At 42.6% G+C, this 27,961-nt stretch overlaps 1 protein-coding gene across 1 annotated transcript in view; it reads left to right on the top strand.

Moving 5' to 3' along the window:
- Nucleotides 1-9,590: 9,590 nt before the first annotated feature.
- ppfia2 (PTPRF interacting protein alpha 2) overlaps nt 9,591-27,961 on the top strand; it is a 150,799-nt gene continuing 132,428 nt past the window's right edge. Inside the window, exon 1 of the mRNA XM_041030199.1 lies at nt 9,591-9,839. Within this exon, the coding sequence (XP_040886133.1) occupies nt 9,591-9,839 (249 nt within the window). The remainder of the gene's footprint in view (nt 9,840-27,961) is intronic.

The following is a 27,961-nucleotide window of genomic DNA, read 5'->3' as shown; positions in this document are numbered from 1 at the left end:
TATTATTAGCAGCAGTAGTAGTAGTAGTATTATTATTAGAATTATTATTATTATTTTTATTATTATGGGTCTGCACAAGCAGAGGAGGAAGAATTGCACAGCTGCAACTTTAAGACTCCGCACGCCTCCCCTCCGTCAGCTCCGACAATGGTCTTTTCCAGCTCCGCTTATCACAGCAGAATTTGTAACATGCCATAATTTCTTAGCCGGTGTGTGTAGCCCCGGAAATCAAATGTCATTACCCGACGCGGCTAATTTGGCGCTTGTTCCTGCTCTTTTGTTTTTGGACAATGCCAGCGGCGGGGACCTGCCGCACCTTTACGATCGGATCCTCGGCGTCGCTGCTTGTTTGCTCTGAAGAAGCCTCCTAGGATAGTCCGCTTCATGGTGTAGCTTGCAGAGACTGCAGTTGTCATTGATCCGCTGCCAGAGCCTCTCCTGATAGTAAAGGAATAAATTGTGAGTATGCACACACTGTTGCCGACGGTATTGCTCTGACCTACATTGCCCTGTTCCTGCGGGCTCAAGGTGATTTTCTGCGCTGCCCTCTTCGCTTCCTCAACCCTGGACTGACGGGTGATATTGGAGGAGCAGGAGGCTCCATGGTGTATATAACCTATACATTAAATGTGTGTGGTTGACATTGTGAGGCTCTGCAGGAGAAAGAAAAAAACAAATACGGCCGGTTGTCACAGTGGAGAGACAGAGGAGAGAGTTAAAGGGGGGCGGGATGCAGACTGAGAGGCTGGCATGATGTAATGCACTTGAGACAATAGCCAAGGATTCTCCCCAATTATCATTTCAGAGAATGTGGAGGAGACGTTACAGCGGTGTGAAGACGCGATCAGCGCCGCAGTCAGGCCGCCTCTCTCTGTGTGTGTGTGTGTGTCTGTGTGTGTGTGGTTAATGACAATAAAAAGAGGAGCTGTCATAGGAGGAACAGCTGCCCCTCCTATAAACAATATTATTACCGGCTATTATAGAGATGCAAGGAGGGCGACAGCATGAAACAGCCTCTCTGTCTCGCTGTCATCCACCCAGCGACCTATCTACCATAGCTCCACACAGACTTTTTATGGTGTAAATGAACGAATGAATGAATGAATGAAAAGGCTCACACATGCAGGTGCCGGATTCATTTAATGGCAGAAGGTTAATTGACGCAGGCAAAGCCATGATCTCCCCCTGATCTTGTAAATTAATATTAACATTTGCAACCATGGCAGTACACAACGTGACCATATAGATTACAGCTGGCTGAAGTTGTGGCATGCACTATCTCTAAGTGTGATACAGGTGTATTATGCAAAGGCAGGGTGCTTAATTAAACGGTTGTGCATTTAAGTGTGCGACTCTCCAGAGTTGCACCTCAACCGTACAAATAAACTCCACTGCCAAATGTGTCTGGTGTGCAGACAAAGCTTTTAGTGCCTTGAGGTGTCATGCACATGGGTGGCTACCTGTGGCAGAAGCTTTTATGTCTATAAAATGATGGTTTAAGGGCATCTTTTGTGGGCCAGGTTTGACTAGTGCCAGAGTTTCTGTAATGAGGAAGGTAAAAATGCAGTTCGGTGGCGACCGGCGTGGTTCAAATCAGTTACAAGCTGAGCGTTTCTTTGCTTCTTCTTCTTTTTTTTTTCACCTGGATCTGTGCTCTTATTCAGTCTCTATCGATTGATGGTTTGCATGACCTTGCTGCAGGAGATTGTGGGAGATGTTAAAGGCTACACGCTGTCCTTTCATCCTTTCATGTGCATGCAGACTTATTTTCAGTTGAGCACACAGCCAATGAACACACACACACACGCATCAGAGGACCACCACTCCTCTCTCCTCCCCTTCACAGATGCTCACACACAGGTAGAGGTAAAGTGCACTCAAAGACAAATGGAGAAGCACACACACACACACTTGATGCACAGCCTCCTCTCCCTTTCCCGCCTCCCTAATGGCAGCAGGCTGGGTGTAACTCTACACCCATGCCATCCTCTTCATCCCATCTCTGTCTCATTCACTTTTTCCTGCTCAGAGTATCAGTGTCCACATGTGGAAGTCAATGACCGTAGAATACGTGAAGACCATATTTTGCGGTTTAATAACGTTTGGACTTATCTTCATTTATTTTCTGCTATAAGGAGCTGGACTCGTTAAATATTTAAGGAAACAAAGCGACAGTGATCAGTAGATTTTAGGCCTGTGAGTGTGGCTGTAAATATCTGGATTGTTGCAGATGGTGTGCCATTAACAGAGCATACATAACTAAGATAAATTGGTGGTTTAGGCTGGCAGTGCGCTGCCAGTGACATTGGGACACATGGTGTTCTCAGACTGCTGTGGAAAACAGTGATGCAGACAAATACCAGTGCACCCGTGGCATCCATTCCAGATCATGGAGCTGGTAGTAGGCGCACAGATGACTGACATGTACCTTTCAAAATAAGAAGAATGTTTAACCAAAAATAAGTTCAGCTCCTACAGTCAGTTGGAATCAAGCTTTTTTCCTGGGAATTAATCGTGTTTTTTCTTTTTTGTTTCTAGATTGATTGTTTTTGCTCCTCCTTTGGTTAATGAACATCCCCTGGGGATTATCATGTTTAAACTTTTATTGGTAATTTAATGTGAGGCTTATCTGGATTGGCCTTAAAAATCGTTCTCCTCCCCTGCCCCATTCTCTGGTGTCTGCTCCCCACACATACAGCATGTGCTCATGTGCTCATGCTAAATGAAATGCTCGTTGAAGGTCATTACTAAAACATATTGAACTGTCTGCTTTTGTTCACAGATTGTGGAGATTATTTTTCGTTTCATTTATTCAAACCTACTTTACATTTAGATGTTTCTTTAATGAAATTTGTCTCAAGGTTTCATTACATGCGACGTCTAAATGTTGTTCTCTGAATGCCTTCTGCATATTATAGGGCGAAAATTCTCACAGGGGATTGCTGAATCATGTTTCCCCCTTTTCCTTGGCCCAGAAATATTAGAATAAAAAACTATCTAAAAAAATGTAGCGCCACCATATACTTGTTTAGTAAAAACCTGTTTTTCAAATTTTCATCAATCAGTTAAGATTGCAGTCTCCAATTCACAAAACCCTTTCAACCCCCCCACCGCCGCCAAAACACCCAGTGACCTCTGTGTCCTCAGTGGATAGCCATGGCCCGCTTACATGACACTGCAGATATCACAGCCTCATGTCACATTTTTATGAGAGAACAGGCTGAATTTTTATTGTTCTTCCAATATCTAGGTGCATTTCATTACGCTGCAGTGATTGACCGATCACATCAGTTAGCGTCAGTATTACTTTTTCATCATATGTGGCCGTTGCATCACCTCAGAGTGTCACAGTGCTGCAGGTCAGATTTCCAGTGTTGGTGATGAGTTCATAGTTTGCTCCATCTTCTCAGCAGATTCCAGTGTGAGTGCAGTTGTATGTTCCTGTGGCAGTGATTAACTTGAATAGACATGAATTGTTTTTCTCTTGGCAGGCTGCGTCTTGGTTGTTAGAAGTCTCCCTGGTGCAGGGAGCCATATGAACGGGATTTCTCAGCACTATGAGTGTACCATGCAATCTGGCCCATTCCATTCACAAAAATGCTGTGTCACTCTTTTCCCAACTGTCGGCCTGATATGGATGCCAAAGTGGGAAAGAGTGGCGCGCAACAGTTTTTCCATTACCCTTCCAGCTCATCAGTGCAGCCTGTAGATGCACTTTGCGCTCAGCAGCATGCCAAGAAATCAAACACAGGCGTGATTTAAAAGTGGAATTTCTCAGTAGTCAGCTCCCCTGGCGGCCACAAAGCGACGTGTGTAATCAGCGTATCGCTTCTGGTAGTGATGCAAGTGAAGTGCATTATCATCAATACAGTATTGTCGTAGACTCTTAGTCATGTTGCGAGGTACTGAGCTTGAATGAGCCTAACGGGGCGTTAAAAATGTTTGAAATGTTGACCTCACATTTGGTAACAGATGAGGTCCTTAACAGGCTTTTTTGGACCGACTTTGTTTTGTTTTCCTCATTTCTAAATCACCATCTCCTTGCTTAATAAATTAAAGAGTTATGAATTACATGCTTGATGATAACAAAGCTTTAAACACACTATTAAGTAATGCCGGTTTTATTTTAGTCTCTCCATAGTCAGCTCAACAAGCATACAGTAGCACAGCTTATCTCCAAAGCCACAGCGTGTCACGTTCAGTCCTCTGCCTGTTCTGCACACGCTCGCGCTCCACATGTCTTTTGATGTTTCCCAGGTGGTGAATAGTGCTGAATTTGTCTCACATGGCCATATACAGCTCAGGAACATACTGCTGTGTTTTTTTTTTGTGCTTGCTCCTTATCTACTCACACAATTGTTCCCATTAATGAGATTAACTAAAGACTAATTCAGGAAATTAGCTGCAGCTTGCTGATCTGTTCTTGCCAGAATGGAGAGGTTCTACATAAGTGGCAAAAATTTACATCTGTCCCATATAGATAGTTCACTGCCTGCTTCAGTTTTACTTAGGGGAAAGTATCAGGGATTCATTGTTCACTTTGTCATATTTCCCTCATTTCACTGAGTTGAACTGTTGTTGAGGTAAAATGAAATCAGTTTCTATAGTCTTACATTTTGGTAGAAAATAGGATTAGCTAAGTAGTACAGCACATAACAGCAGTCAACCTTGTCACCAGACAATAGTCTTTAAATAACTTTGTCCAGTGTTTTTAAAATTCTACAATATCTGCTGAAGGCAGTGTGAGTGTTTGAACCCCACTGCCTCAACTGTTGGAATTAACACTTGTGTTTGACAATTTCTGCAACTTTCTGTAACTCGCAGGACGCAAACTCCAGTCTCCTGCATGAAAGTCAGATGCTTCACGTAGGGCACACGACTTTATGCACTGCCACTGATGTTAATTGTTAGGTGCAGGATCACATAATACTGGACATGACTCCTAGGGACAGTGAGCTACTGAAAAAAACTGATTACACTGAGGGAATTTTACTTTTTGATACATACGTGCTTATAAATACAAATAAGTTGGAATGGGTTTTATAAGCCCTGTCTCCTGGAATTTCCCATAAAAGGACCATGCATAATTTAAGCTTTTGCTGTGTTAGACTGGATCTCTTTATGATTTGATCACGTTAAGCATTGGCTCTGCTTTTGTGCTTGTCGCAGGTTTATGCTGCCAGCTAAACTTGAGTCTGCAGCCAGGTGTCCGAGCTTGGATGTGGCTGCTAGGCAGAAAAAAAAAGGGGCTCTGGATTTTTTTTGCACTGATTGGGGATAAAACCTCACTCCTACCCCCCTGAATAATTCATTGATTGGCATATGGCATGGAGAGAAAAGCCCAGTGATCCCTGCCTGTCTGTGTGCATTTCTTACTGCATCTGTGGCCCACAATGTATTCAATTGAGCGTGTTGCTGTTCCTCCCTCCCGTGATTCCTGCATAATTTCAGCCTCACATTTAACATCTTTAACCAGCCGCAGTAAATTCAGTCACTTAAGCTTCATCTTGTTTATACAACATTCCTAGGTCTATTGCTACAAGTACCAATTTACTATCATCGTAAATCATACTGACAGATAAAATCTTACATATTCATTATTAGACATGCATTTATGCTAAGCCAAAGTCTGACATGCTTGTGGAATTTGAGGGCAGATTTCCTGGTGTACATTATCATAATGTGCCGTGATGTTGCATTGCAGAGGAAATGTTCATAGAACGACACTCTATCAATAGTCATTCAGTTTCAGGCTCTGTGAATATCTATTGACCAAATCGCTGTTTTAATGGGGGTCAAACTGGCTTCTCAGTTGTGAGGAAGTAGTATTGTCACTGTTAGCGAGCGCGATCTAGGCGACATCTGCATCCCGGCTGGCAATAAGAGCTCTCAGGCTGCACATTCTTCACACTGCCCACTGTGGGTGATTAGTGTTTATCTATGCAAGAGGATCACAGTAACTCTTACCTGTCATCACTTCTGCCTGCCTGCACTTCACTAGAGAGACACCACTGACTTGCTGCTCAAACATGCCCTCCTCAAACATCATTTGACAAACTCTGAGCAGCAGAGGAGCAGAGTTTTTCCCACAAAAAAAAAAAAAGGATTTTTTTTCGGGAAAGCGGTGGCTGTTTATCTCTTCATTTTGCTTCCAGGCATTGTAGACAAGATATATTTCTGTACTTTTTCTGAGTCTCAAGATTAGCAAAAGAGACAGGTCTGATGCCTTTTGAATGGCACAATTAAGCAGATAAATGTTTCACTGAGTGATATGGTGTTGTTTTCAGTGCTCAGGCAGGATGCTTTATACGTCTAAGGGTGCAGACAAAAGCAGATCAGTCGGTGCACTTTGTCTCTGCGTATCTACTGATTTTTCATAGACAGAAATGATTTAAGGGGCTGTCATGGTGTGATCAAAGCAGAAGTTGCACGAACAGGACAAAAGGGGATTGTATGTGCCATGAAGCAGAAAGACATCCTCAATACACTTTGCTTTCCTCGCAGCTTAAAGGAGAAATGAAGCCCCATTAAGCAACAAAAATGCGCCTGGTATTTCAGGGCATCTTTGTGCAGAGTGTGTTCAAGGAGAGGTTGTGTGTAATGTGAAAGATCAAACATAAAGGTCAAACTTCAGTTAACCCCTCTAAAACTGGAAGCAGGACCAACCACAGCTGCCATTTTGCATTTAGAAATCATGTGGAAATCACTAACTAAAGTTAATATATCAGTTTGACGGACAATGAGAACACCAGAAACTAAATTACTAAGAAAAGTAGTTGAAGATTACTCAAGGTATAAAGGATTTTTTTTCACTAGTTGTCAGAAGGTACACAAACCACTACCTTCCTCCCTGTACACAATGTATAACATGTATTGAACTACAGTCAGGAATAAACCACCAACTTCTACTTAAAATGCACCACTGATGTCCCAGTCTGTCCACCGGCTGGCCTGCTCTCTGAGTGAAGGCTGGCATGTGCAGCGTGTCCAGCCAAGCAGCATGCAGGCTCGGTCTCTCAGATCTAAACGGCAGCGGATGGTGGCTGAATGGTGAACTGGTGGGAGCCTGGCCGGGTGCCTGGAGAAGATATGGGAGACCCCAGCTTACTGCCAGAACATGCTGAGACACAGACCTGCCATTGTAACCCACCCAGAGGGGACCTAGTCCAGGCAGTGGGTTATTGAAATCCCACAAAATAAACCTGGTCCAGGTCAGCACACTGAGTGGCAAGGGAACCACTGCTGAGGTTAATTCAAAGTGATCATAAACCTGTAAATGTTTGTTTTGGTAGGCTTTTCAAACCTTGTTGCCTGAAGACTGAACAGGTGGCTTGCACTTTTTTGCAGGCTTTTTTTTTTTTTTTTTTTTTTTTTGTGGGAGACTGAATAAAGGAAGAATCAAAAATATATTTCGCTTTCCTTTTGATGTTAGCTTATAGCATCACTCATGATTTTTGTCAGTGTTTGTTGGCAGAGGGGCCTGCTAAATGACTGCACGCTGTATTTTGGTGACATTGTGGTAAATCTAGCTATTCAGAAATAAATTCTCAAACCTTAAAGGAAAATGTTTATGTTTATTTGCTGCACTGGGAGTTAGATGAGAAGATTTATTTCTGTGTAATCTCTGCATGCAGTAAAGGGATTGGTCCAAGGCCTTGTTAGCCTCGCTTAAAACAAAGGCTGAAATTTTTGTGCCTTCCAACAATTTAGAAACTGCCACATTCAGATACTATGTCTTGTATTTTACATGTGTAGAGACAAAAAATAAGACGCCACGCTTCAACGAGCATTTTCCAAACTGATGACATTTCTTTCAGTGGAGCATCAAATTATCTTCTCTCAAGTTTTATGTTAATCTCACCTGTTTATAGGGGTGTGCCCGATTCATCGATTCATAGATTAATCGTGACGCGACACTTGACGATTCAGAATCGATTCATAAATGTTCGAAAACAGATTCTTTTAATACCGGAAGGAAAGTGCAGCGGTCGGAACGAAAAAAAAACAGCAGCGCGTTCCCCCCGGACATATTATGGGGCCCTATGATTTCCGCGATCACTGAATCGCGGAATTGGCCGACTAAAACGGAATCTATTTTTAACGCGGAATATCGCGGAATTTGACATAATTTGAGTGCAATGCTGTTTTCGTGTGGAAGAGGAACGTGTGTCTGGGGAAAACTGCACGGAGGGAAGCAAATCTGGGTGGCACAACAAGCCCCTTCCACAGACTAAGCCCCTCCCCCTTCAAAACAATGCGAACATGGCGAAGCGGCTGCGTACGGCTCTGTGTTCGTCGGCGAAAAAACTGCGAAACTCGACGCGAACTGCTCGGCTCTGTACTGAGGGGTTAGCGCCGAGTGTTGCATATTCTGTCAACACTCCGTTGACCGGAAACGTAAGAATACGCGCAGTGACCACACAGTGTCCAAAATCCATATGAGAAACAATCTGGCTGACATGCACATACAGTAAGATTTAAAAGGATTACTGTCTGGACATGTAAATCAAGATATCAGATTGTAATAGAAGTGGAAATATTGTCAATTTCCTTTCCCTATTTTATTTTCTTTTTTAACATATTTTTTTCATGTACATGTTCATAATAAAATAAATCAGAATCATGTCAGTACAGCCACACAATATATATTTTTAGTATTATTATTGTTTTTAATCTACATCAATAAATGAAACAGGCATTACATGTGCGAGCTAATGCTTTTTTCTTCTTTTATCAGAGGAGTTAGAAAATAAAAGAGATAAACGTGTTTTACTTCAATGAATGGATATGTAAAAATATACATTATTTTACAAGTAACTGTGAGAAAAGAAACATTCTATGTGGGGAAAAAAAAGATTAATCGAGATGCATCGATAATCGGGGAATCATCGAATCGTAGCACTGTGAATCGTAATCGAATCGTGAGGTGACTTAGATGGCACACCCCTACCTGTTTACATCCTTACAACCATTTCCTTTTTGTTGCTGTTTATTACTTCAGCACATGACACAAATGTGTGATGATGCAAACCCATTTTTAGTCCATCCAGTTAGGATGACTCCTGAGGCTTTCTGAGGTCCCTCAGGGAATCTGGAATATGGCCTCACACATCCACTATAGCATAGATACGGTGTGTTATGCAACTCGATCTGGGCTGGCCCATTAAACAGCACAAGCATGAAATCTAGGGCAGAACGCCCAGCCTCCCAAGACGTCTCTGCAGCTTTGAAACGCCGGGTTGACGCTTAGCCGAGCTCCAACTGTGTCAGGCCCAGTCACATACACATAGCCATACAAACGGTAATAGTAGATATTCACACATGCAGTAGACACTGACACAGACACAGATTTGTTTTGCTATGAATATAAAGATCTTCAGCTTTAGCATTAATGTAATCTTAATTCTTACCTTGGGCCTGAATATAATTAGGATACTAAGGATACATACCAGAGAATCATGAACTCACCTTGAAGGTGTGCGTCTTGCAGTCTGTCCTTTGAGTTGTATGCAATATAAGTGCTAGTAACTCTGTATGTTATATTTGATCTTATATTTGTTATATTTGATTTCATCTTGGGCAGAGCCAAGATGATGTGCGAGGTGATGCCCACCATCAGCGAGGACACAGCGCTGAGCCAGCGCGGCTCTCAGAGCAGTGCCTCGGACCCAGACTCCCACTTTGAGCAGCTGATGGTCAACATGCTGGACGAGAGGGACCGGCTGCTGGACACTCTGAGGGAAACCCAGGAGAGCCTCGGACTGGCACAGCAACATCTTCAGGACGTCATCTACGACCGTGACTCTCTGCAGCGCCAGCTCAGCTCCGCCCTGCCACAGGTAAGCCACACCAATGCTCCTTTTGACTTTTTCAAAAGATTATTCTTATTGGCTGTTTGTCAGATATACATAGGAAACTGGGAAGACAGGTGGCTGGAATTGAACAAGGGACGTTATCATTATATATATTCCTGTTTTGCTGCTTTTGTGTCTTGTTGCATACAGTTTGTGGTTTGCGGGAAATGAGCACCTTAGATTTGATGTGTCCCCTCGTATACGTGAATGCTGTGTACGGTATTTGAAGAGCGAATGCTTTGTCAGGAAATAGGAGGTGGAGGAGGACTGGGAGAGATCCCAGGGTGATATTTTTGGGGTGTTTTCCCTTATAATGAGATCACAGGTGTTGAGGTTGATGGCTGTGGTGTACGAAGACATTCTTAAGAGCCTTCTCAGAGAACAACTACTGAGTCCTTCTCCCTGTGCTGCATGAATTAAAATGATTATGACTGATCACGCCAAGTTTCTGATTCTTCAAAGAACTAGTAACTCTCAAACATACAAGAAGAATTTCCACGACAGGCTACATCTCTTTGTTCTTATTTTAATTCCCTTTTATTGGATGAACCGCGATGTGCAACAGCAGTGCAAAGTATATTCTACCCCTGCAGTATCCCTCGCTGAAACTTTGTGTAATTAACTTTTAATTTACAGTACATGATTTAATTATGCTTAAATGAACATGGCACAAACACCGAGTCTTCCAGTACCATTACTTTGGAAAATTTTCCAAGTCAGCGATTCTCATTAATTCCAAACTAAATCATGCAAGAGAGTTTGTACTTTAAGGGAGATTTAAAAATGTGAATTTGGGGTATTTTTTGCATCCTTTAAGCATTTGGGCAGTGGAGACTAATTACCAACTGGATTCCCAGAGCATGTAGATCGTTATTGCTTTTGCCATGTAGAGGACTTGTGTGTTTAAACGTTTCAAAGTTGCCTTTGTATGCATGAATTTGTGGTGTGTTTTGTTAATGTTTTAGCAATATGTGGAAAAAGAAAAGTCTTACGTAATAATTCCTACAGTAAGCGCAGATTAGCACTTTCTAAAAGTGTGTCAGTAATTCTAGTCACACGCTCTCCCCACTCTCATTCCACAAGACTCTGGAGGTTTGCTGGTGAAGAGGAGAGGACTTTGTTCACAGGCGGTGCCCACCGATAGCACAGTAATCCGCATGGTTTCAGAGACACAGGCGGGGCACACACTGTGCCTGCATTAGCTTTGGTGTGATCTCACATTAATGCTTAAAAGGGGTTTGAAGTGTTAAAATGATACTTCTTATTTTGAATTAATCCAGCCAGAAAACGATTTCAATATCTGTTTTTTTTTTTCCTTCCTGCCCCATGGCCTTTAGAATAATTTGAATTAACCCACTTACACCTCTTCATTCTGATGTGTGGAACAGGTTGTTGGAGAGCGCGTGTTGAGATGGTATAAATAGGCCTTTATCAGAGTCTGCCTTTACTATGTTTTCATCTTGGATTCGTCTCAGACTGTAGTTTTGAACTCTGGGTTATGTGGTCTCTGCAGCTCATACTTTAGCCCCGGGGCTTTTATCTTCCTCAGAAGTTACACAGTGGACATGATATACAGTTGAGAGTACAAGACAAAACAGGGAAAATTTAAGCAGTACAAAACACTGTTCATAGATTTTACACGCACTGAGTAGAGCAGAGCAAAAAAAAGACATTAGTCTTGCCCCTCTTGTCCCATATAAGAAAGCATGTCTTTCCCCGTTCTTGCTGGAATAGCAAATTTGAGCATCTTCCTCTCCAGTCCAAACATTCCCACCACTCCATTTTCCAGACAACGCATCCAGGGCTGCTGAAGTGAAATAACATTTCCATTATCAGACAATTTCACTCATGTCCATCCTCCGTAAAGGCTCTGTGGTGGCGCTGTGGTGATGTATTGGTTGTCATTGTGTGATGACAGAGCTGACATACTGTTCTGGTGCTTTTCCTGGCACCCGGCTTAAATTAGATGTCACTCCCGTGATTGGGATCCTCCCAGCGACATCCTGGCACAAACGATTTCATTAATTAATCTGATGGTGTCTTATTGGTCTGTATGATATCAACATAACTCTAATGGTTTATGAAGAGGTTTGTTAGACCTTGGTAATTATACGGAGGCATTTAGCCAAGGGAAAGTGGCCCCGTTGTGCTTCTGCTTAATATGCAGCAGATAAGAGTTGTGCTTGCAGCTTCTGCCTTTTTTGGACAATAAGAATGAGCTTATTTCACAGACGGAGTCATCACCTTTGTGCTGGTGTGTTATGAATGTATTAGGCTGTAATGATTTTACTTCATCTGACACTTCTTTTATAGCGGCACTTCTTTAATATAGGTGTAATTTTGCAGCAATTTTAGGGGGCCAGCAGTGTGGAACAATGCTCAGATAATCATGTAGTGGGATTCTTAAAGGGGGGCAGCAGATAGCTTCCAGGTCTTTCTCCACTCTGTGTGTGTGTGTGATGGCAGAGGAGGTGGTGAATGAGAAGAGAAGCAGCAGAGCTTCTCTTTTAAAGACAGAAGTGGCCTCATTTAGGCGATAGGCAAGCTGTGAATGTGTCTTTACTGATATCACTCCTCAGAAGCCCCCTCACTTCCTTCGAAGCCCCGAGCACTGGCAGGATTAGGCGTTGGCCCGCCACAAACTTCCCTCCCTCTCGTTCTTCTTCCTCATTTCCTTCCCTCTCCGTTTCTGCTGTCACCGCCTTTTCTGTTTTGCTGCACTTTGCCTTATGTCTTCCTCCTCTCCTCCGTTTTTTCCCCTCTCTCCATCGGAGGTCACGGCTCCGCTTCACATCATGACACTTTCGACTGATCAGAGTGACATTCGCCGTCCCCGCTCGACGCTTCCGGGCAACACCGCATCCCGCCTTACATGCATAACAATGCAACACAGCCACTGTCCCTTCCCTGATTCCTTCATCCTCGCCCACTGTCCCTTGTCTTCTCTTTCTGCATTTTATCAGGCCATTTTGTTACAGAGCAGAAGAACAACAGAGGCAACCATTAGCTGTGTATGTGTCATGCAATCATTGTACATTGATGCTTCAGACTTTCAGCGTCATATTTAAAGGAATAGTCCACAGAAAGTCCATCTTTAGAGTATCAGTGACTCAGCTGTGGTAGGTCTGGAAAGGTTGTAGCTTGGATTCCTAACAGTTACTGAAGATTATAATGGCACTGTGAAGACACAGTGTCCTCCTTTAACTGCCCCCAGTTTGATATGATATTTGTATGATGCACTGTTTAACAGGTGGGTAAACTCTTCTCAGCAAATAAAGCAATGGATTTACGCTCAGCCACTTCTCTGTGGCTGATGCAACATGCATTTTGTTGCAAAGGGTGAGCAGTTTCTTCTGGCCTCTAACTTTTAGCCTCTCCGGGAGATGAGGGGCCTGGTGTTTTTCCTTGTCTCGCATTATTCTGGCTTGTTTCCTCTGTTTCCTCTGAATCTGCTCACAGAAAGACACCCCACTAGTACTCGATGGACTCAGTTCAGAGAAAGAGATGGGGAAAGACATGTGGAGCATGCAGAGAACCCAAAAGCCTAAAGCACCGCACACATGTGACCCTCCTCCCATCCCCCAACGCCCCCTGCATCGTGACACAGGCAGCCAAGCTGGCAGACAGGCAGCGTTCTCCGGAGCACTCAGCTGTGCGTTACTGTACTCGAAGGGCCCTGAGGGACTGCGGGAGCCTTCTCCCCGTGCTGTTTATTTACTGTTGCCAAACACGGTCTCATGAAGGCTGCTGCTGCTGATGATGTTCTCCACAGCAGCTTCCGCTCCTGCTGATCCTGGTCAGTGGCACCAAGCTGTAGTCTTTGATAAACACAAATTCGAGTTGTAGTCATTTAGATTTGTCTCAGAGGACGAGACGCTCTGGAGACAAATCTTCCTTTTGGAGGGGTTGATTTACTTTGAGTTATCATAAAAAAATTGCATTTCTCTTATTGTTTTAATTCACATTTATTTCAGAAATCTTACAGTGAAACGTCTAGCAATAACATTAAATCACAAATTAATATTTCGGTCACTGTGGATGTGTAAACCGCCCCTGCAGGACTCTCAGGACCAACAGCACAGCCTCAGATCCCCAGACGTTGATCCGAGTGCTTTCTCTTCGCAGCCAGACAGTAATGATATATCAAGCAATTGATCACTCACACACCGATGTTGTAAGAAAGCTAAGACTGCACTAGATCACTCTACAGAGCAGCCAATTGATCTGTGGTTTGCTCATTCATGACCATCCTACTGGCTTCAGTAGAAATTCCAGGAGCAACGTCTCTTATACAAAGGGGTGATTGAGCCTGGAAACATGCTTTGATTTCACACAGCAATTACAGTTTCATTTAAAGATTAGTAATTAGGGCAGCAGTGGATTTATCTAAAGGGTAAGTATTATGTACATCTCTGGTATGTGGTCATTAGAAGCGTGCTTTAAGTCAGTGATCCCCCCCTTTTTATTAATCAAACATGACACTACCATTCGTCAAAGGGTCTGACCACAGGCGCACAGCCACGTCCTCCCTTCCTTCAGCCAATATTGCCAAATGAGTGTTTTTAGTCATGGAATGTACCACTTCAACACCTCCACGGGGGTGAATGGTGAACCAACAGAGGATGGTACAGCAGTAAGAGTGAGGGAGGGGGGAGGGAGGGGAGATGGTGAAGCTCCCTGACAAGGGCAGAGTGTGGGAACGGAGATGAGATGAGGGGATGAGAGGTGAATCCTTCTCGTCTTTGCTTTCTGATGGTTTTTTTTTTTCTTCCTTCCTCCTCACCGCTCCTCTTCCTCCGCCCCTCCTCCCTGTCTCTCTGTTGCTTGTACAGGAGGCCCTCGGGGCTCCAGCAGTCAGCCAGTCAGCTGGTCTCCTCCGCCAGAGCAGCACATGATTTTCCATGATTACTGTTATTGTTTGTGCCCCAGTTCACGCCGCCTGCAGGCTAGATGTGTGGTTGATGCGTGGCAGGAAGGGAGAAGGAAACTGTGCAAAGACGAGCCACAGTGGGATACACAGGAGTTTACCAGTAAAGACTTTTAGCTTCAGAATACGTGATGCGTCACGAATAACACGATTTTGTCTGTAGATTGTACATGTGCGTTTGATAAAAATAACACTGGAAAATGTTGGTATTCATTCCCTGATGTCCTTGGCAAAGTCATCGTTTTGTCCAACATACATTGTAATAGACAGCAGCAGCTTATTTTCCAATCTTCCTGTCTCATAAACGTTGATGTGCAAACTGAAGCCTTTCTGGTTTTTCTGCTCAATTTACCCCCGAAGCCTTGTTTTTCCTCCCCTCCCTTAATTCTTCTCTCCGTTTAATCTTCTCCAGATTGACGGAAGCAGGGATGGGCCCTTGGCACACTCCGCATCCATCGGGTGTCTGTAATGTCTCCGACAGAGATGCTTGATCAATACCCTTGAAAGGTTAGGGTCTGATTAGGGAGACAGATCTAGCCCTCCTAGTCCTCCAGATGAATCATCACTGCTAGTGCCGATGCCAAACGCTGGATCCTGGGTGACCGTTGTCTGACAGTGGGTTGGCGGGGGAAACAGAAGAAGGGGTTCTGATCAGACATGCCAAGGTGACAAGACAGTGCAGAAGGATCTCCTGCAGATGTAATTATCTCTCTAATGAACAGCACAGTAGGACACCAGAGAGCTGTAAAGTCAGAAAGTAGCAGGAACAGTACATCAGCCTAACAAGGAGACAGCAGCTGTTCGCATACAAAGTCTTCCTTGTTTGTTTTTTTTTTTAATGGGTTAGTGTGCTCAAATATCACACGAAGAATTTAAAGTCAAGCAGATGTAAAACCGCACATGAGAAAATAAATTGAACATTCTGAGCTGCTACATACCTTAAGCATCTTTTCGTGCACGAGACTGGTTTCACTTAGCTCACGCTGGCGCCAGAGTCACCGCAGACAAAGAGTTTTTAACTAGTTCAGCTTTGGTTCACTGTAGCTCACCTGATTTATATATCTGGAAGAAAACCAGTGTACTAACCACACTCGTCTCTAATGACATAATGAAGCTGATGCTGCAAAATACTTAAATACCTCTGAAAACTTTAATCACTGCCACATTGCAAGGCAGGATTGAATTTACCCGTTGGATATCACCTCAGACTGACTGTGGGTCTAACTGGGTTAATATGTGAATTAATTTTGGCGACTGGCAAGCAGAGTATCTTACCATGTGAGTTCTGTCCAGGTCCAGTTCAACTCAAAACACGGGAGGTATGTTTCACTCTGTTTCACTGACCTGGTAAATAGCATCGTCCAGTCATTGTGATGTACACTGTTGTCTGCCATGTGCCCTAACTGGTAAAGCTACTATAATGTTGGAATAAAAATGTTTTAAATAAAATAGCAAATTTCTGAAAACTAACAAATCCCTTAAAGGAGAAGATAAATTTAGTTTAAATGACTATAAGCAACAAGCTCACTGTTTGGAAAAGATCCCTAAGAACCTAGAATCTATTAGTTATTATGCCATAGATTGAAAATCCTATTGATGCCTGGATAGTGATATGTTAACTCTTTAATATGTAAGTTATAAGTACACTTATTGGGGGAAAAGGGCAGCCATGCAGCCCCAGTCATTCAGGCTGTCTGCAGCATTGTGGAGATGGCTCTACAGACGGGAAGTAATTACTCAAGCATGACAGACCCAGTTGTAGAATGAAATATTTGGTACTGCTAAGCGACTGCTTTCAAGCGGCAATTGCAAGGTATTCATTTTTAATCTAGGTTTCTTCACATACCACATCAGTTTTCAAAAGAGGCTCGCGTTTGGCTCGTCTTTTGTAGAAATGAATAGCAGCAGCATCTGCAGGGGGTACAGTGGAAACCTGAAATCTGAGTTTTTATGTAGTTGATCCATTCAGTCCAAGATTGAGCTATAAATCTTTTAGATTTGGATTCACTGTCAGTCCCAGATAATATCTGTATAAACGAAACTGCTGCTGGTCCATAGTGTTCAACATTAAGCTGCAAAGCGGACGGGGAAGTTGGGAGTGTAAGTAAAGATGCACACCCATCAGGACATTGGTTATAAATTTGTTGCTTTTGACTTTGTACCTGCAAACTCAATATTTAATAGGGAGTAGTTTCTGCAGATGTCTTTGGCCTCGTGTTGCAGTGGTTACTCCATAGATGCCTGTGGCACAGAGATTAGACTTAGTAGTATTTAGCCCATGGACTGTTGCAGTGCTGCAGCTATGCAGTGCAGACATGTACACGTATGAGGTTGTGTTGTTTGGCTATGACCATGTCTGCATTCTCTATCTCGATGGTGATAAGGTGGTTTAGGTTTAGTGGTTTAATTCCCTTAATGAAATCAGTGTCTGTACCAAGTCTGGTTAAGACATGAAATATTTATTGCCCCTCTATGCTACCAAGCATGTTTAGTGCGTCAGGTGATCTAACTGAGCCTCTAGCTTGTGTGGATGCGAGTCCCTTTTCTACTTCTAAGCAAGCAGTGACAGAAGCTGCAGATTCTCCAGGTGTTTCTTTCTTTCTTTTTTTTTTTTTTTCAAATGTCCCCCAAAAACATTTGATGAAGAATCATTCGCGTTTAGGAAGTGACAAAGCGTAGGCAGGCAGACTCTGAACACTTTGATGTCATCTCCTCCAGAGAGCGAAGATCCACGTGTGTGTGAGTGTGTATTCGTGTGGGCGGGATGGAAGGACCGGAGTTGTATTAGAGTTTGCATCACTGTGGGAAGAACTTGGGTATGACTCAGACCCTGAGGCAAGAAATACAGAAAATTTCAAATCTTAGTCCACACGCACACAGACCCAAACACACACTCACGCGCATTCACACTGCTTGCTGGCTTTGCCTGAATGAATTAGAGAACTGGTCCCTTGAGAGCCACTTAAGTGAGCAGAGTGAAATGAGGTTATGACCAATACTTAGTGCTCCTCGCTGTGCTGATCTGGAAATGTAATCCTCCCTCCAAAAGCGACTACATCTGTTTATTTTGCCTCCACCATTCATGAATATTACCTCCTCAGTTTTACCAGTTGCTCTTTGCAGCCAATGAAACGCTTGAATCAGCTGGTGTTCCCTTTAATAACCAGCCAGGACCTGATTATTTAACAGCAACCCAAACATGTCCCACACTGCAGCAAATGTAGGCTGACTGATGAGGAATTAGACTGACATTCATTTCTCACACTGCTGACACAATATCCTGAAGAAACGTTAAAAAAAGGATCAGCAGTAATTCATTTTTTGCGAGGTTTGGCAGCGGCACTTGACTCCTCAGAACAGGTCTCTGGAACTGGACTGGTGTTTTTGACCGTGCAGCTGGTCCCCATTAATGGATACCTTTCAGCCTCTGAATGCTCCACTTGAAAGCCAGAAATAGAGCATGATGTCACTGGCTCTTGGCGCCGGCTGAGAATCTTGTTCAAGGACTCCTGAGAGAGCCGATCCCATGATGTCCTGCTTGCTTCGCTGCATCACAGCTCCCACCTAAGATGTGACGAGACGAACTCTGCAGCGTTTCTCTAAAATATCTTCAGCGTTGCACCACGTTAAGCGCAAACCACTAAACTAAGAAATACTATACTACTAAGAAATCAGAAACAACTGAATATACCAGATGAAGGCAGGATACGTCAAAAACATGAAGGGAACTGAGCTGTACGACTCGTCAGATTTTGATTTCTAATACTACCAATATTATCCAGGAAGTGCAGTCATCAAGCCACTGAGTGAGTCTCTGAAAGCAGATGTCCCCCTCTGCCCCCAGCTACCTCCAAGGCCACATATGCATTCACTCAAATGAGCTTCAGTTCAACAGTAGAGCTTTTTATAGCATCAATAAACGACCTATATATGATTTTACTCCTCCACCAAAAGCATTGTGTGACAAGGACAGGAATAAAATCTTTAGTTTTGAAGGTGAAATATAATAACTCGCTCACTCTCTCCAAGCAGTTGATCCTCGGTGTGTCTCCATAACCGCATCTTTCCAAAGTGTAAGTGCCGTCCTGCAACTTCCTCCTCTCTGTGGTGAGGAGGGCGGGGGGCTCACAGCTGACATTGTTATGCAGTCAATGAGCCAGAGATGCTTGATATAATTAAATCATGGCCTGGTATGTCACAATGTTTAATCACTCACGTGATGTAATGTATCCCAGCTTTTCAACGGCACTCACATTTGCAGTTTGAATGTGAACGTAGATTTACATGACACTGAACTTCTGACCGTCTGGTAAAATGACTGAATTCCTAAAAACTGCACAAGCAGGAAAAAGTGTTAAATGTTGCTGCTTTTTATTGTTGTTTTTTTTTTATCTCCATGTCTACCTGCAGATAGCTGCACAAATGTAGACGTGACATCACCTCCAGATATTTGCAGAGTGTGATAGCAGAAAATCGTCCAGCAATGTAAAACCAAACCGTGAATGTCTTCTGGATAACTGTAAATGGCATTCTGGTGTCAGCCTCTCCAAAATCAAACAGCAAGGGAGTCCCGTTAGACACACCATTTTGCACTAATATTCAGCATGTTGAATAAATCATAGTAGCAGCAGAGATATCAGTTTCCAAGTGACAGCAGCCTCAATACACAAGAACGCAGTGGAGCTACATGACATATTGCATTCTGAAGAGTTTTTCTCAGCTGGAAGTGTCCGCTGTCTGGCTTTTACTGTTGCTGTCACTGTTACTGTCTGCACGTATAATTTACAGCTGAATGCAGCAGGTTTTGACGCTGGTCAAAGGAATTTTGGGACCTGTAGGAGAGCACAGCATAGACAAAAATCTTTTTATTAGAAAACTCTTGGAGTCCCTTTAATACACACAGACAAATCCTCCGTCCATAGAGTTGCACGGTGGCAAAGCTGAACTAGCACAATTGCACTGATAATGGAAGCATGTACTCCTTCTGTCCAGCCACCACAGTGTGGAAATGCTGTGAAGTTGTTAAACCCAGCAAGAATCACATTGCTTATAGTTATATATCTGCAAACGTTGAACCCGCAGTTCTGGAATTGTAATGAGGAGACGTGTCACTCAAAATGCCAGAGAAACATAAAGATTTAATGGAGATTTATGAAAGTAAAATTGAACGGATGTTTTTGGTGCTTGTTAAAACAAACCTTTAGTTTACTCACTGGATCTCTTTGACAGTTTTCTTGGGCTCAAAAAGTGAAATCCTGTTATGTGCAGGTTACAAGTGAGGTGCCACTGCAAAAATGTTGGCTTGTTTTGTTTTTGTTTTGTTATGTTTTTGTTATGTATTTTGTTTTATCCACTCATTTGTCAGATTCAGATTCATTAACATTTTGTTGTTAATCTTAAGCACCCCTCTGAAAATATGATTAATTTCAAGAGGTTTACACTGGAGTGTTAAGTATATAAAACATATATATAGCAACGTAACAATAGACTAATGGCTCACTCAGCAAAGCCGTAAGCTGCAGGTGGCAGTGGTTAATTAGCATCAAGTGTTTGCTAGCTGGCCTGGTTATGTTAACAGCATTTTGTGGTCTTGTTTTGCACTGAGATAATCATAGCCTAGCTTCCTTTAAAGACAGGGCCAACCCACCCAGCGCTCCCACAGCTGCTTGTTTTGTTCCCTGTGCTGAGAGCAGTCATCTGGTGCCAGCCTCCTGTTGCCAGCTGCTGCCCGGCAAGCTTCTATCACAGGTATCCAATAGGGCACATCATGTGCTGTAACATGGCCACGTCCGCTCCGCTGTGGTGCTGCACCGTAGATGCCAAATTCTCGTAAGAGGTAGAGTCACCTTTTATTCAGACAGTTCAAGTTGTCCTCTGTGCAGCAGACTTTATCGTTTTTTTGTTAAACAAAAAAAAATATATATATATATATATATATTTTGATGTCTTCTTAACATTCGGTTTGGGACAACAGATGGAAATTAGCCTTAGCTCATTTACAAACAAGCATTATCTCCTTTCCGCTGATTAATGAGGACTGTCCCTTACAAATTAACAAACTAAACAGTGAAAGGCTGTGTTTAACCTGGGTAGCTGGAAAGGTGTGAATCTAATGCTTTTGCAAGGAAAAAGCAGCTTCAGCACTTAGTCAAGTTTCACCAGATAAATAAAGCTTTAAAACAACAAAGTGATGAAATGGATGTGAAGACTGTTTTGTTTTGTGTTTGCGTGAGTCATAGTTTTCGCTCTAACCAGCATCTGACTAAAAGCATCACTGTGCACAGCGTGTCTTGTACCAGTGTTAGCATGAGCTTGAGTGTTTGCACTGTTAAAGGATAGTTTTCTGGTGCTCAGGCAGGGGCGCAAAATAGCAAGAAAGCAGACAGAAAAACAGGCAACAAACCTTGTCACAAGCTGCATATGTGAGCTGAGACCGGAGTGTTCTTTTTCCCTGGTAACCTTGTATGTTTGTTTCATTTTTAGATTTTTTAGAGGCCTGGAGAGGCAAAACTATCCAGTGTTTTACACGAAAAAAAGAAAGAAAGGTCAGAAAAAATGCCACCTGTTGGGTCAATGTCTTATGTTGGATCGTACCTGTTTTACTGAAAGATTAAAGTGGTAAACATATAGCGCAGACGCTCTATAGACTAGATTTCTTGCAGTTTCATGTACCAAGTAAATTCAGACAGTTTCTGCCGTGTATTCTCTGTCACGTTACGGATAGAGGAAACAACAGATGTGCACCCAATCAAAGCCAATTTTACCCCTGTTAGTACTCGGTGGATGAATTTCACATTTGTGCCTCTTTTAGAAAATTCAGGAAAATTGTAATCGCACGCTGTTGTCTAAACTGCCTTATCATTAAGCAGCTCTCTGCAGATTTTTCCACATTATAGCGGGACATGTAGTGCGTTGAGACAGTGCTGCAGTGCTGCAGAAACTGAAGCTATTCATACAGCACAGTGCTAACCGAGTTACTCGGACTGTGTATAGGAAAATGTTTCCATTGTTTCCAACAAAGAAGTATTTGACTGAAGACATTAGGCTCTAGTCTGACTGGGAAACCATCCCTGCACCGCTGCAGCATGTGAGGATCACAGGTCTCATGCTTTATGGATGCCTTTAACTGACTGTTGGCTTCAGGGGGACAGTAAACTGGATTTTATTGAACCTTTTCTTTTCACAGTTTATAGCTCTGTGTACATTATTATTCCCACCTCTCAAAATGCACACAGAATATAGATTAGTAGCAGTTCGTTTTAATCTGCTGCCTTTGGCTCTGACTTGCCGCTGAAATGCCTAATACAGCTAATTACCATCTTGATTGGCCAATCTTAGGCAATCTCCCTCCATCTCTGACAGCATTAGTCATGTAATATGCAGACAAATGCACGGCTGATCGCAGATCCCCTGGAGTTTGGATTAGTAACCAAGTATGGTCCATGTCAGTCCCTTCGTCCATATTATGGGTTATATTTATAGGCATATTTCTGGATGCCTTGTGTTTAGATTACAATCAGCACTGTGCTGCTTGCTTGATAAATCCTGTCTGCTCAGTGTTTATCTTTACCAGCCCTGTAAAGAATCCAGGACGATGTGATGAATTGCTTGATTCACGATTCGATTGATTTGTGGTGTGATGTCACTCTCCTCTGTTTATTGATACTGGAATTAAAAAGCTGTTTTTATAAAATGGAGCAGTGCAATGACGCAACCATCTGTCAAGACTCTTGGCCGAGCGCCCGACCTCAAAACTCGAGTGAACAACTCAATCACTTCAGCTCCGAATGCTGGGATAGGATGGGACGGGATAGGATGACCTCTGACCTGCAAATGACCACAATAAAACACTAACAATGAAGATTTCAATCATGAAGCCTTAAGAGGTCTAGGTTATTTATTTCACAAAGAAAGAAAATGATGGAATAAGCTTGGCACAGGGATGCTTGTGCACGGAGCTGCAGTATAAATCAATCTATATTCAAAGGTTATCAGTGAGCTGGAGGGTTTTGATCCAGTGTATCAAGCGTGTGCAATGCCTGTGTGGGTGGCTGGAGAAATAAATGGTGGGAGGATGTGTACTCTATGCACATGAAGTGTTGGCTGTTTGAAGCAACTACACACTTCATGGCTATATTTGACTGCGTAGTGTATTATTGGATAATATATTATGACATTTAAGATCACAATATAAATAAAAATGTAATGGAATAGTCCAAATAAAACATTAAAAATGATTAATATTGATACTGCAGTGGAGGAGTTTTAGAATACTGAATAAATTGCAGCTAAGTCTGCAATATTAAACAGCTGCAATATTCAAATGCATCTATAGCTTTATGAAATAATCATGTGGTTGTGCCCTGAGTGAAATACACACACTGTCTCTTGGGCTGTGGTGTAAAAAAAAAAAAACCGCCACGTATCAGCTCTTTTATCAACTCTCTGTTTTCTTTTCATCCAACTGAAGCAGTTGTCTAAGAACACAATTAGCCCCTGAGATAACTAATTGTGTTCTCATTTTGTCATTGAGCATGATGTGCAGTTGTTATGACACATATCTCTGTGACTGCGACGCTTGTCTATATTTGGCCATCGACGTGACAGTGCTAATTGATGATTTCCTCTGGTTTGTGGGAATGGTTACGTGTGTTTCACTTGCACATGAAGGAGGGAGAGAGAACAGATGTGATGAGGAAAGGAAGGCTTGGGAGGGTAGAGAGGAGGAATGAGTGTGGAGGGAGAGAAGTGATGGTATAACAGAGGATGTGCTGCGAATGACACGGGGGTCAGACTTTTATCACCCTGTGTTCAGACATGGGCTAATCCAGGCTGTAACTCACCATATAACCTCTCCCCAGTACTCCTCTGTGCTTCCCATTCACTCTGCTCGTTCAAACAAAGTGTCCAGCTTTCGTGCACAGACTCCCACGCACAACCTCTCACAAACACAAGCCTCGTCCAAGGTTGCTGTAAAGTGTGTGAATGTTTGTTTCTAGTCAGAGCTTTACTGCTCGAGAGTCAGACAGCTTCTTGGCTTGCAGCAGCTGGATACAACAGGCATAAATAGTTATTGACTTTTTGTACAATTTCAGTTTTCAGTCCATAACAACTCGCCATAAAGGTTCAATCAACTAACAGAGGAAATTAGAGATATTCGTGAGGAAGTATAAACTTCTGACTGAGCAAATAATCAAAGGAGGAAGGTGTTAAAGCGCATGTTTTTCAGTCTCAAAACATTCATCTGAAATTGGCCACAGCGTCGGCATCAAGAGGATCTCTTAGGAACCCCTGGCAACTCAGATGTGCAGTCTGTGGCAGGGTGTCACGAGTCGAGTCGTTGCTTCAAGGGTCACAAGCCAAAGAAGTCGGGAAACACTGGTCTATAGTGACCTTATTGTGCTCTAATTCATCTTCAGCTGTTCTACTGAAAGACTGATTGAATATTCCAGTTTTATGTGAGAACATTTAACTGTTTTAGCCTTTGAATTCTCTCACAATGTTCTGTCATCCTTCAGTTTTAGCTCCGTCTTAGAGTCGGCCAGTAGCAGCAATAGAAGTGAAGGCCTGTACAGTTTGAAAATTAAGTTGTCACGGCATCAGCTTGAGCTTGATAGAGACATTAGTGAGTAAATCGACGTAAATGCAGCTGTAGGTAAAAGAAATGTTGAGTTGAAGCCATCTCCTGCCAGCCAGTGTCTGTTTAGTAAATGGACTGGCAGTCTTTCACCGAGCTGATGGTCTCAATAAATCAGCTGCCATTTATTCTGGGCTAATGGATGTAAACGTCACCTTCCTGTGCTAATGGAGCCACAGGACGCGAAGGAGGCCAGAATCATCTTTTACCTACGAGGAGCCACTTGACAATCACCAGACATCCTGCTTCTAGCATTATGCAATAGCTGCTAGCTTTTTAGAAAGAGTTCCTCTCCCTGTGTCTTGTTTATGGCAAAGAGACCCAGAGGGGAGAGCAGCGGTAGAAAGCTGAACTCATCATCCGGTGTGGAAGCTTCTAGTGTGCTAATGAAGAAAGCGGTCCAGAGTGAGGCAGCAGTATCCTCTCAGCAGCTGGTAAGGCAATGTGACGCACAGCTGCGTGACTGACAGCTCCAGTTCTGCTTCGCAAAGTAGGTCGCAGCCAACTACCCCCTCTGGTGAGACGCTGGCAAGTAGACAGACCCGAGGAAGGAGGTACAGACAGGAGGAGCTATACCAGTGAAGGTAGAGCACATGAAGACTAAAATAACCCAAAACGTACAACATCGCCGGTGTAATGCTCTTAACAGGTGTCAGCTCATATCAGTGATATTCTGTGGAAACTTCCAAATTAGCTTTTTTGAAATTCACATATAATAATAATAATAATAATTTGTATTGGTCACATTGTTTTCAGATGTCATTTGCTTGGCCTATGCCTCCGTCAGACGCAGATTAGGTAATGAGTCATGACACAGGAAGGCGTGGTCAAATGACCCTGTGACCGAATGAAGTACTGTTATTGTCCTAAATCACAGGGCTTGGCTGTGAAAGTGGCTGTGCGTCCGCTTTCATGTGTTCACTTGTGATGAACCTACTTTCGAAGCAGAGCGTTGACTCGTTATGTCCCCTCTTGACCCCAACACACTGCACACAATGTGATCACCAACCACTCCTCGAGGCTTGAGAGACCAAAGGGAGATATTTTGAGACAGATGAAGCAGTGAGGAGCGGACAAAGACAAAAAGACGACAGGAGTGGAGAGGGAGCAATCCGAGTGAGACTGGAGTGGCAGACTTGAGGCCTCTATGCGCAGTGAAAGCACAGTAGCTGTCACTTTAAGCCATGCTAGCAGCATGCTGGAATGTATTGAGTAGAAATGTCTCAACAGATATTGGATAAATTAAGATTTGCGGCGTCCAGAGGACGAATCCTACTGACTTTGGTGATTCCCTGACATTTGCTCTAGCGCCACAGTGAGGTCAAACCTGTCACATTCACAGTGAAATATCTCAACAGTTACCAGATGGATTGGCACAAAATTTTGCACAGACATTCATGATTTCCTGACAGTGAATCCTAATTACTTTGGTGTTCTTTGGCTCTTTCTCTAGCACCAATACACCAGTTATCCAACACACTGATTTGTGACCAAATGCCTGCAAAACTAAACGCATCTCAACTGGCCTCATCTGTGTTTAGTGCTTAATATCAACCATAATGCAGTTATTATGGTAACAAAATGTTCAATGAGTGCCTTTGTATGTTAGATGTGGATACAGATATTAAAATAATGCATGTGTATTTGAAAGCTCAGCTCTCCTGGCTGACAATTCTTGTTAAAACAGCCAACAAACTGTAATGAGGTTCACACCATATTTATATTTTTATGCGGTGAAATCAACGCCGTGGTGGTATGACTCATTGTACATGATTATCCCATGTGAAAATGTTTTACAAAATGCTAATTATTAAAGCATGAGGTTTCATTACTTCCCTATATGATGTTTTGCCCTTGCAAATGAGGCTCTGGGATGAATAGTTTCTGTAAAGGGCCCGACACAGTGGAATAGATAATTGATCATTTTTCTCTGTTACACTGCAGGCTGGTGACGCAGGAGTCTGAGGCGTAAACAAAACATTTCATCAGTCTCTGTTTCAGCCTTGAGGAACACAACTAATTTTCTAATTAATAAATATGTTAATTCTCTGGGGGATAATTTCTCCAAAAATTACAATGAAGAGAAAACTGTATATTATTTTATCCACAACAAATACCATTCTTTCAAATGTAATGATGAAATTACAGATTTTACACTGGTCCACAGCCTAAATGACACATGCATTTTTTAAATGTAATTTAGTTGCATGTTAAAGTGTGAGAGGCTTTTTCAGGCAAACATTTCTTGTTCATCTAAATGGACCATGTAAAACTTTTCATGTAAAGTATTTGTAAATGCTACACAACAAGCAGAACAACAAATACCATTCTTTCAAATGTAATGATGAAATTACAGATTTTACACTGGTCCACAGCCTAAATGACACATGCATTTTTTAAATGTAATTTAGTTGCATGTTAAAGTGTGAGAGGCTTTTTCAGGCAAACATTTCTTGTTCATCTAAATGGACCATGTAAAACTTTTCATGTAAAGTATTTGTAAATGCTACACAACAAGCAGACAACAGTTTTTACAACTTCCACAAACACTGAAGGAAAAACAATATTTGCATATAAAAAGCAGAGTTCATTCAAATCTCTGTCAGGGTTAGCCTAATTGCTTCAGATACCGTATCCGAAGCCGTTCAAGTGAAGGCAAAGGACGCTGTAAATATTTTTAGAAGAAATAAATGTTTTTCAGGTGTTTATATATATACACAACAATCCCCAATGTGGCATGAAATTATCATACTGATAATAGCTCTTGTTCTTTCATAGCTCTTCTCATCTAACATGTCTTGAGTGGATTGTCTAAAAATAGCTGTTTCCCACACACAGACCGCTTTGAACTGACGTGACATGACTTTAAATCTTGGAATCCTTTATTTATAAGCTGCCAGAGACGTTAGTAACCATCTGAGGTACTGTTTGACATGTTTTATTTTTAAAGGCTGACCTGACAGACAGTGCTCTGTGGTCATCCTTGTGGTTTTTGATTTAACACACCTCGGTTTTTGCATGCCTGGTCAGTTCTCTGGTCTTCACTGAGGAGGGACATGCTGTTTTCACACTAGTTCTGCAGACTTCTCACTAGTTTAAAAGTGAGATCACGTAAACAGGAGAGTGAGGTGCTGGGATTTGAGACTCACACTTTGCTGTATTTTTAGGTCTGGTACATCACCCAGTGGTTTTGACAGAGATCATGAATCCTAGTTTAAGTATTAAGACCTGCAGGGGTTGTGCTTCTTGACATCCAGTTTATTTAACTTTCTAAAGTGTTCATTCAGTGTTTGTTTGTTTCCACGCTCTGATTGATCTTTGTCTGCATGGGAGGCCCATCTGGGGTTCCTGAGAGCGCCTAAAGGTTACCACAGAGACAAGACCTGAAGGAAGCTTGGGTGGAGCGGAGAGAGTCTGGGTTCCCATGGTGCTGACGAACGTAAGGGGGATGTAGGAGAGGATAATCAAGGATATGTGCTGGGGGAAGGGCTCAAGGGGAAACAAATATGGCTGCCAGTAGAAATTGTTTACTGTATATTTGGC

The sequence above is a fragment of the Toxotes jaculatrix genome, chromosome 22 (assembly GCF_017976425.1).
Source record: "Toxotes jaculatrix isolate fToxJac2 chromosome 22, fToxJac2.pri, whole genome shotgun sequence".
Classification (NCBI taxonomy): Eukaryota; Metazoa; Chordata; class Actinopteri; family Toxotidae; genus Toxotes; species Toxotes jaculatrix.
The sequence above is the reverse complement of the archived record's forward strand: the minus strand, read 5'-3'. Positions and strand labels throughout refer to the sequence as shown.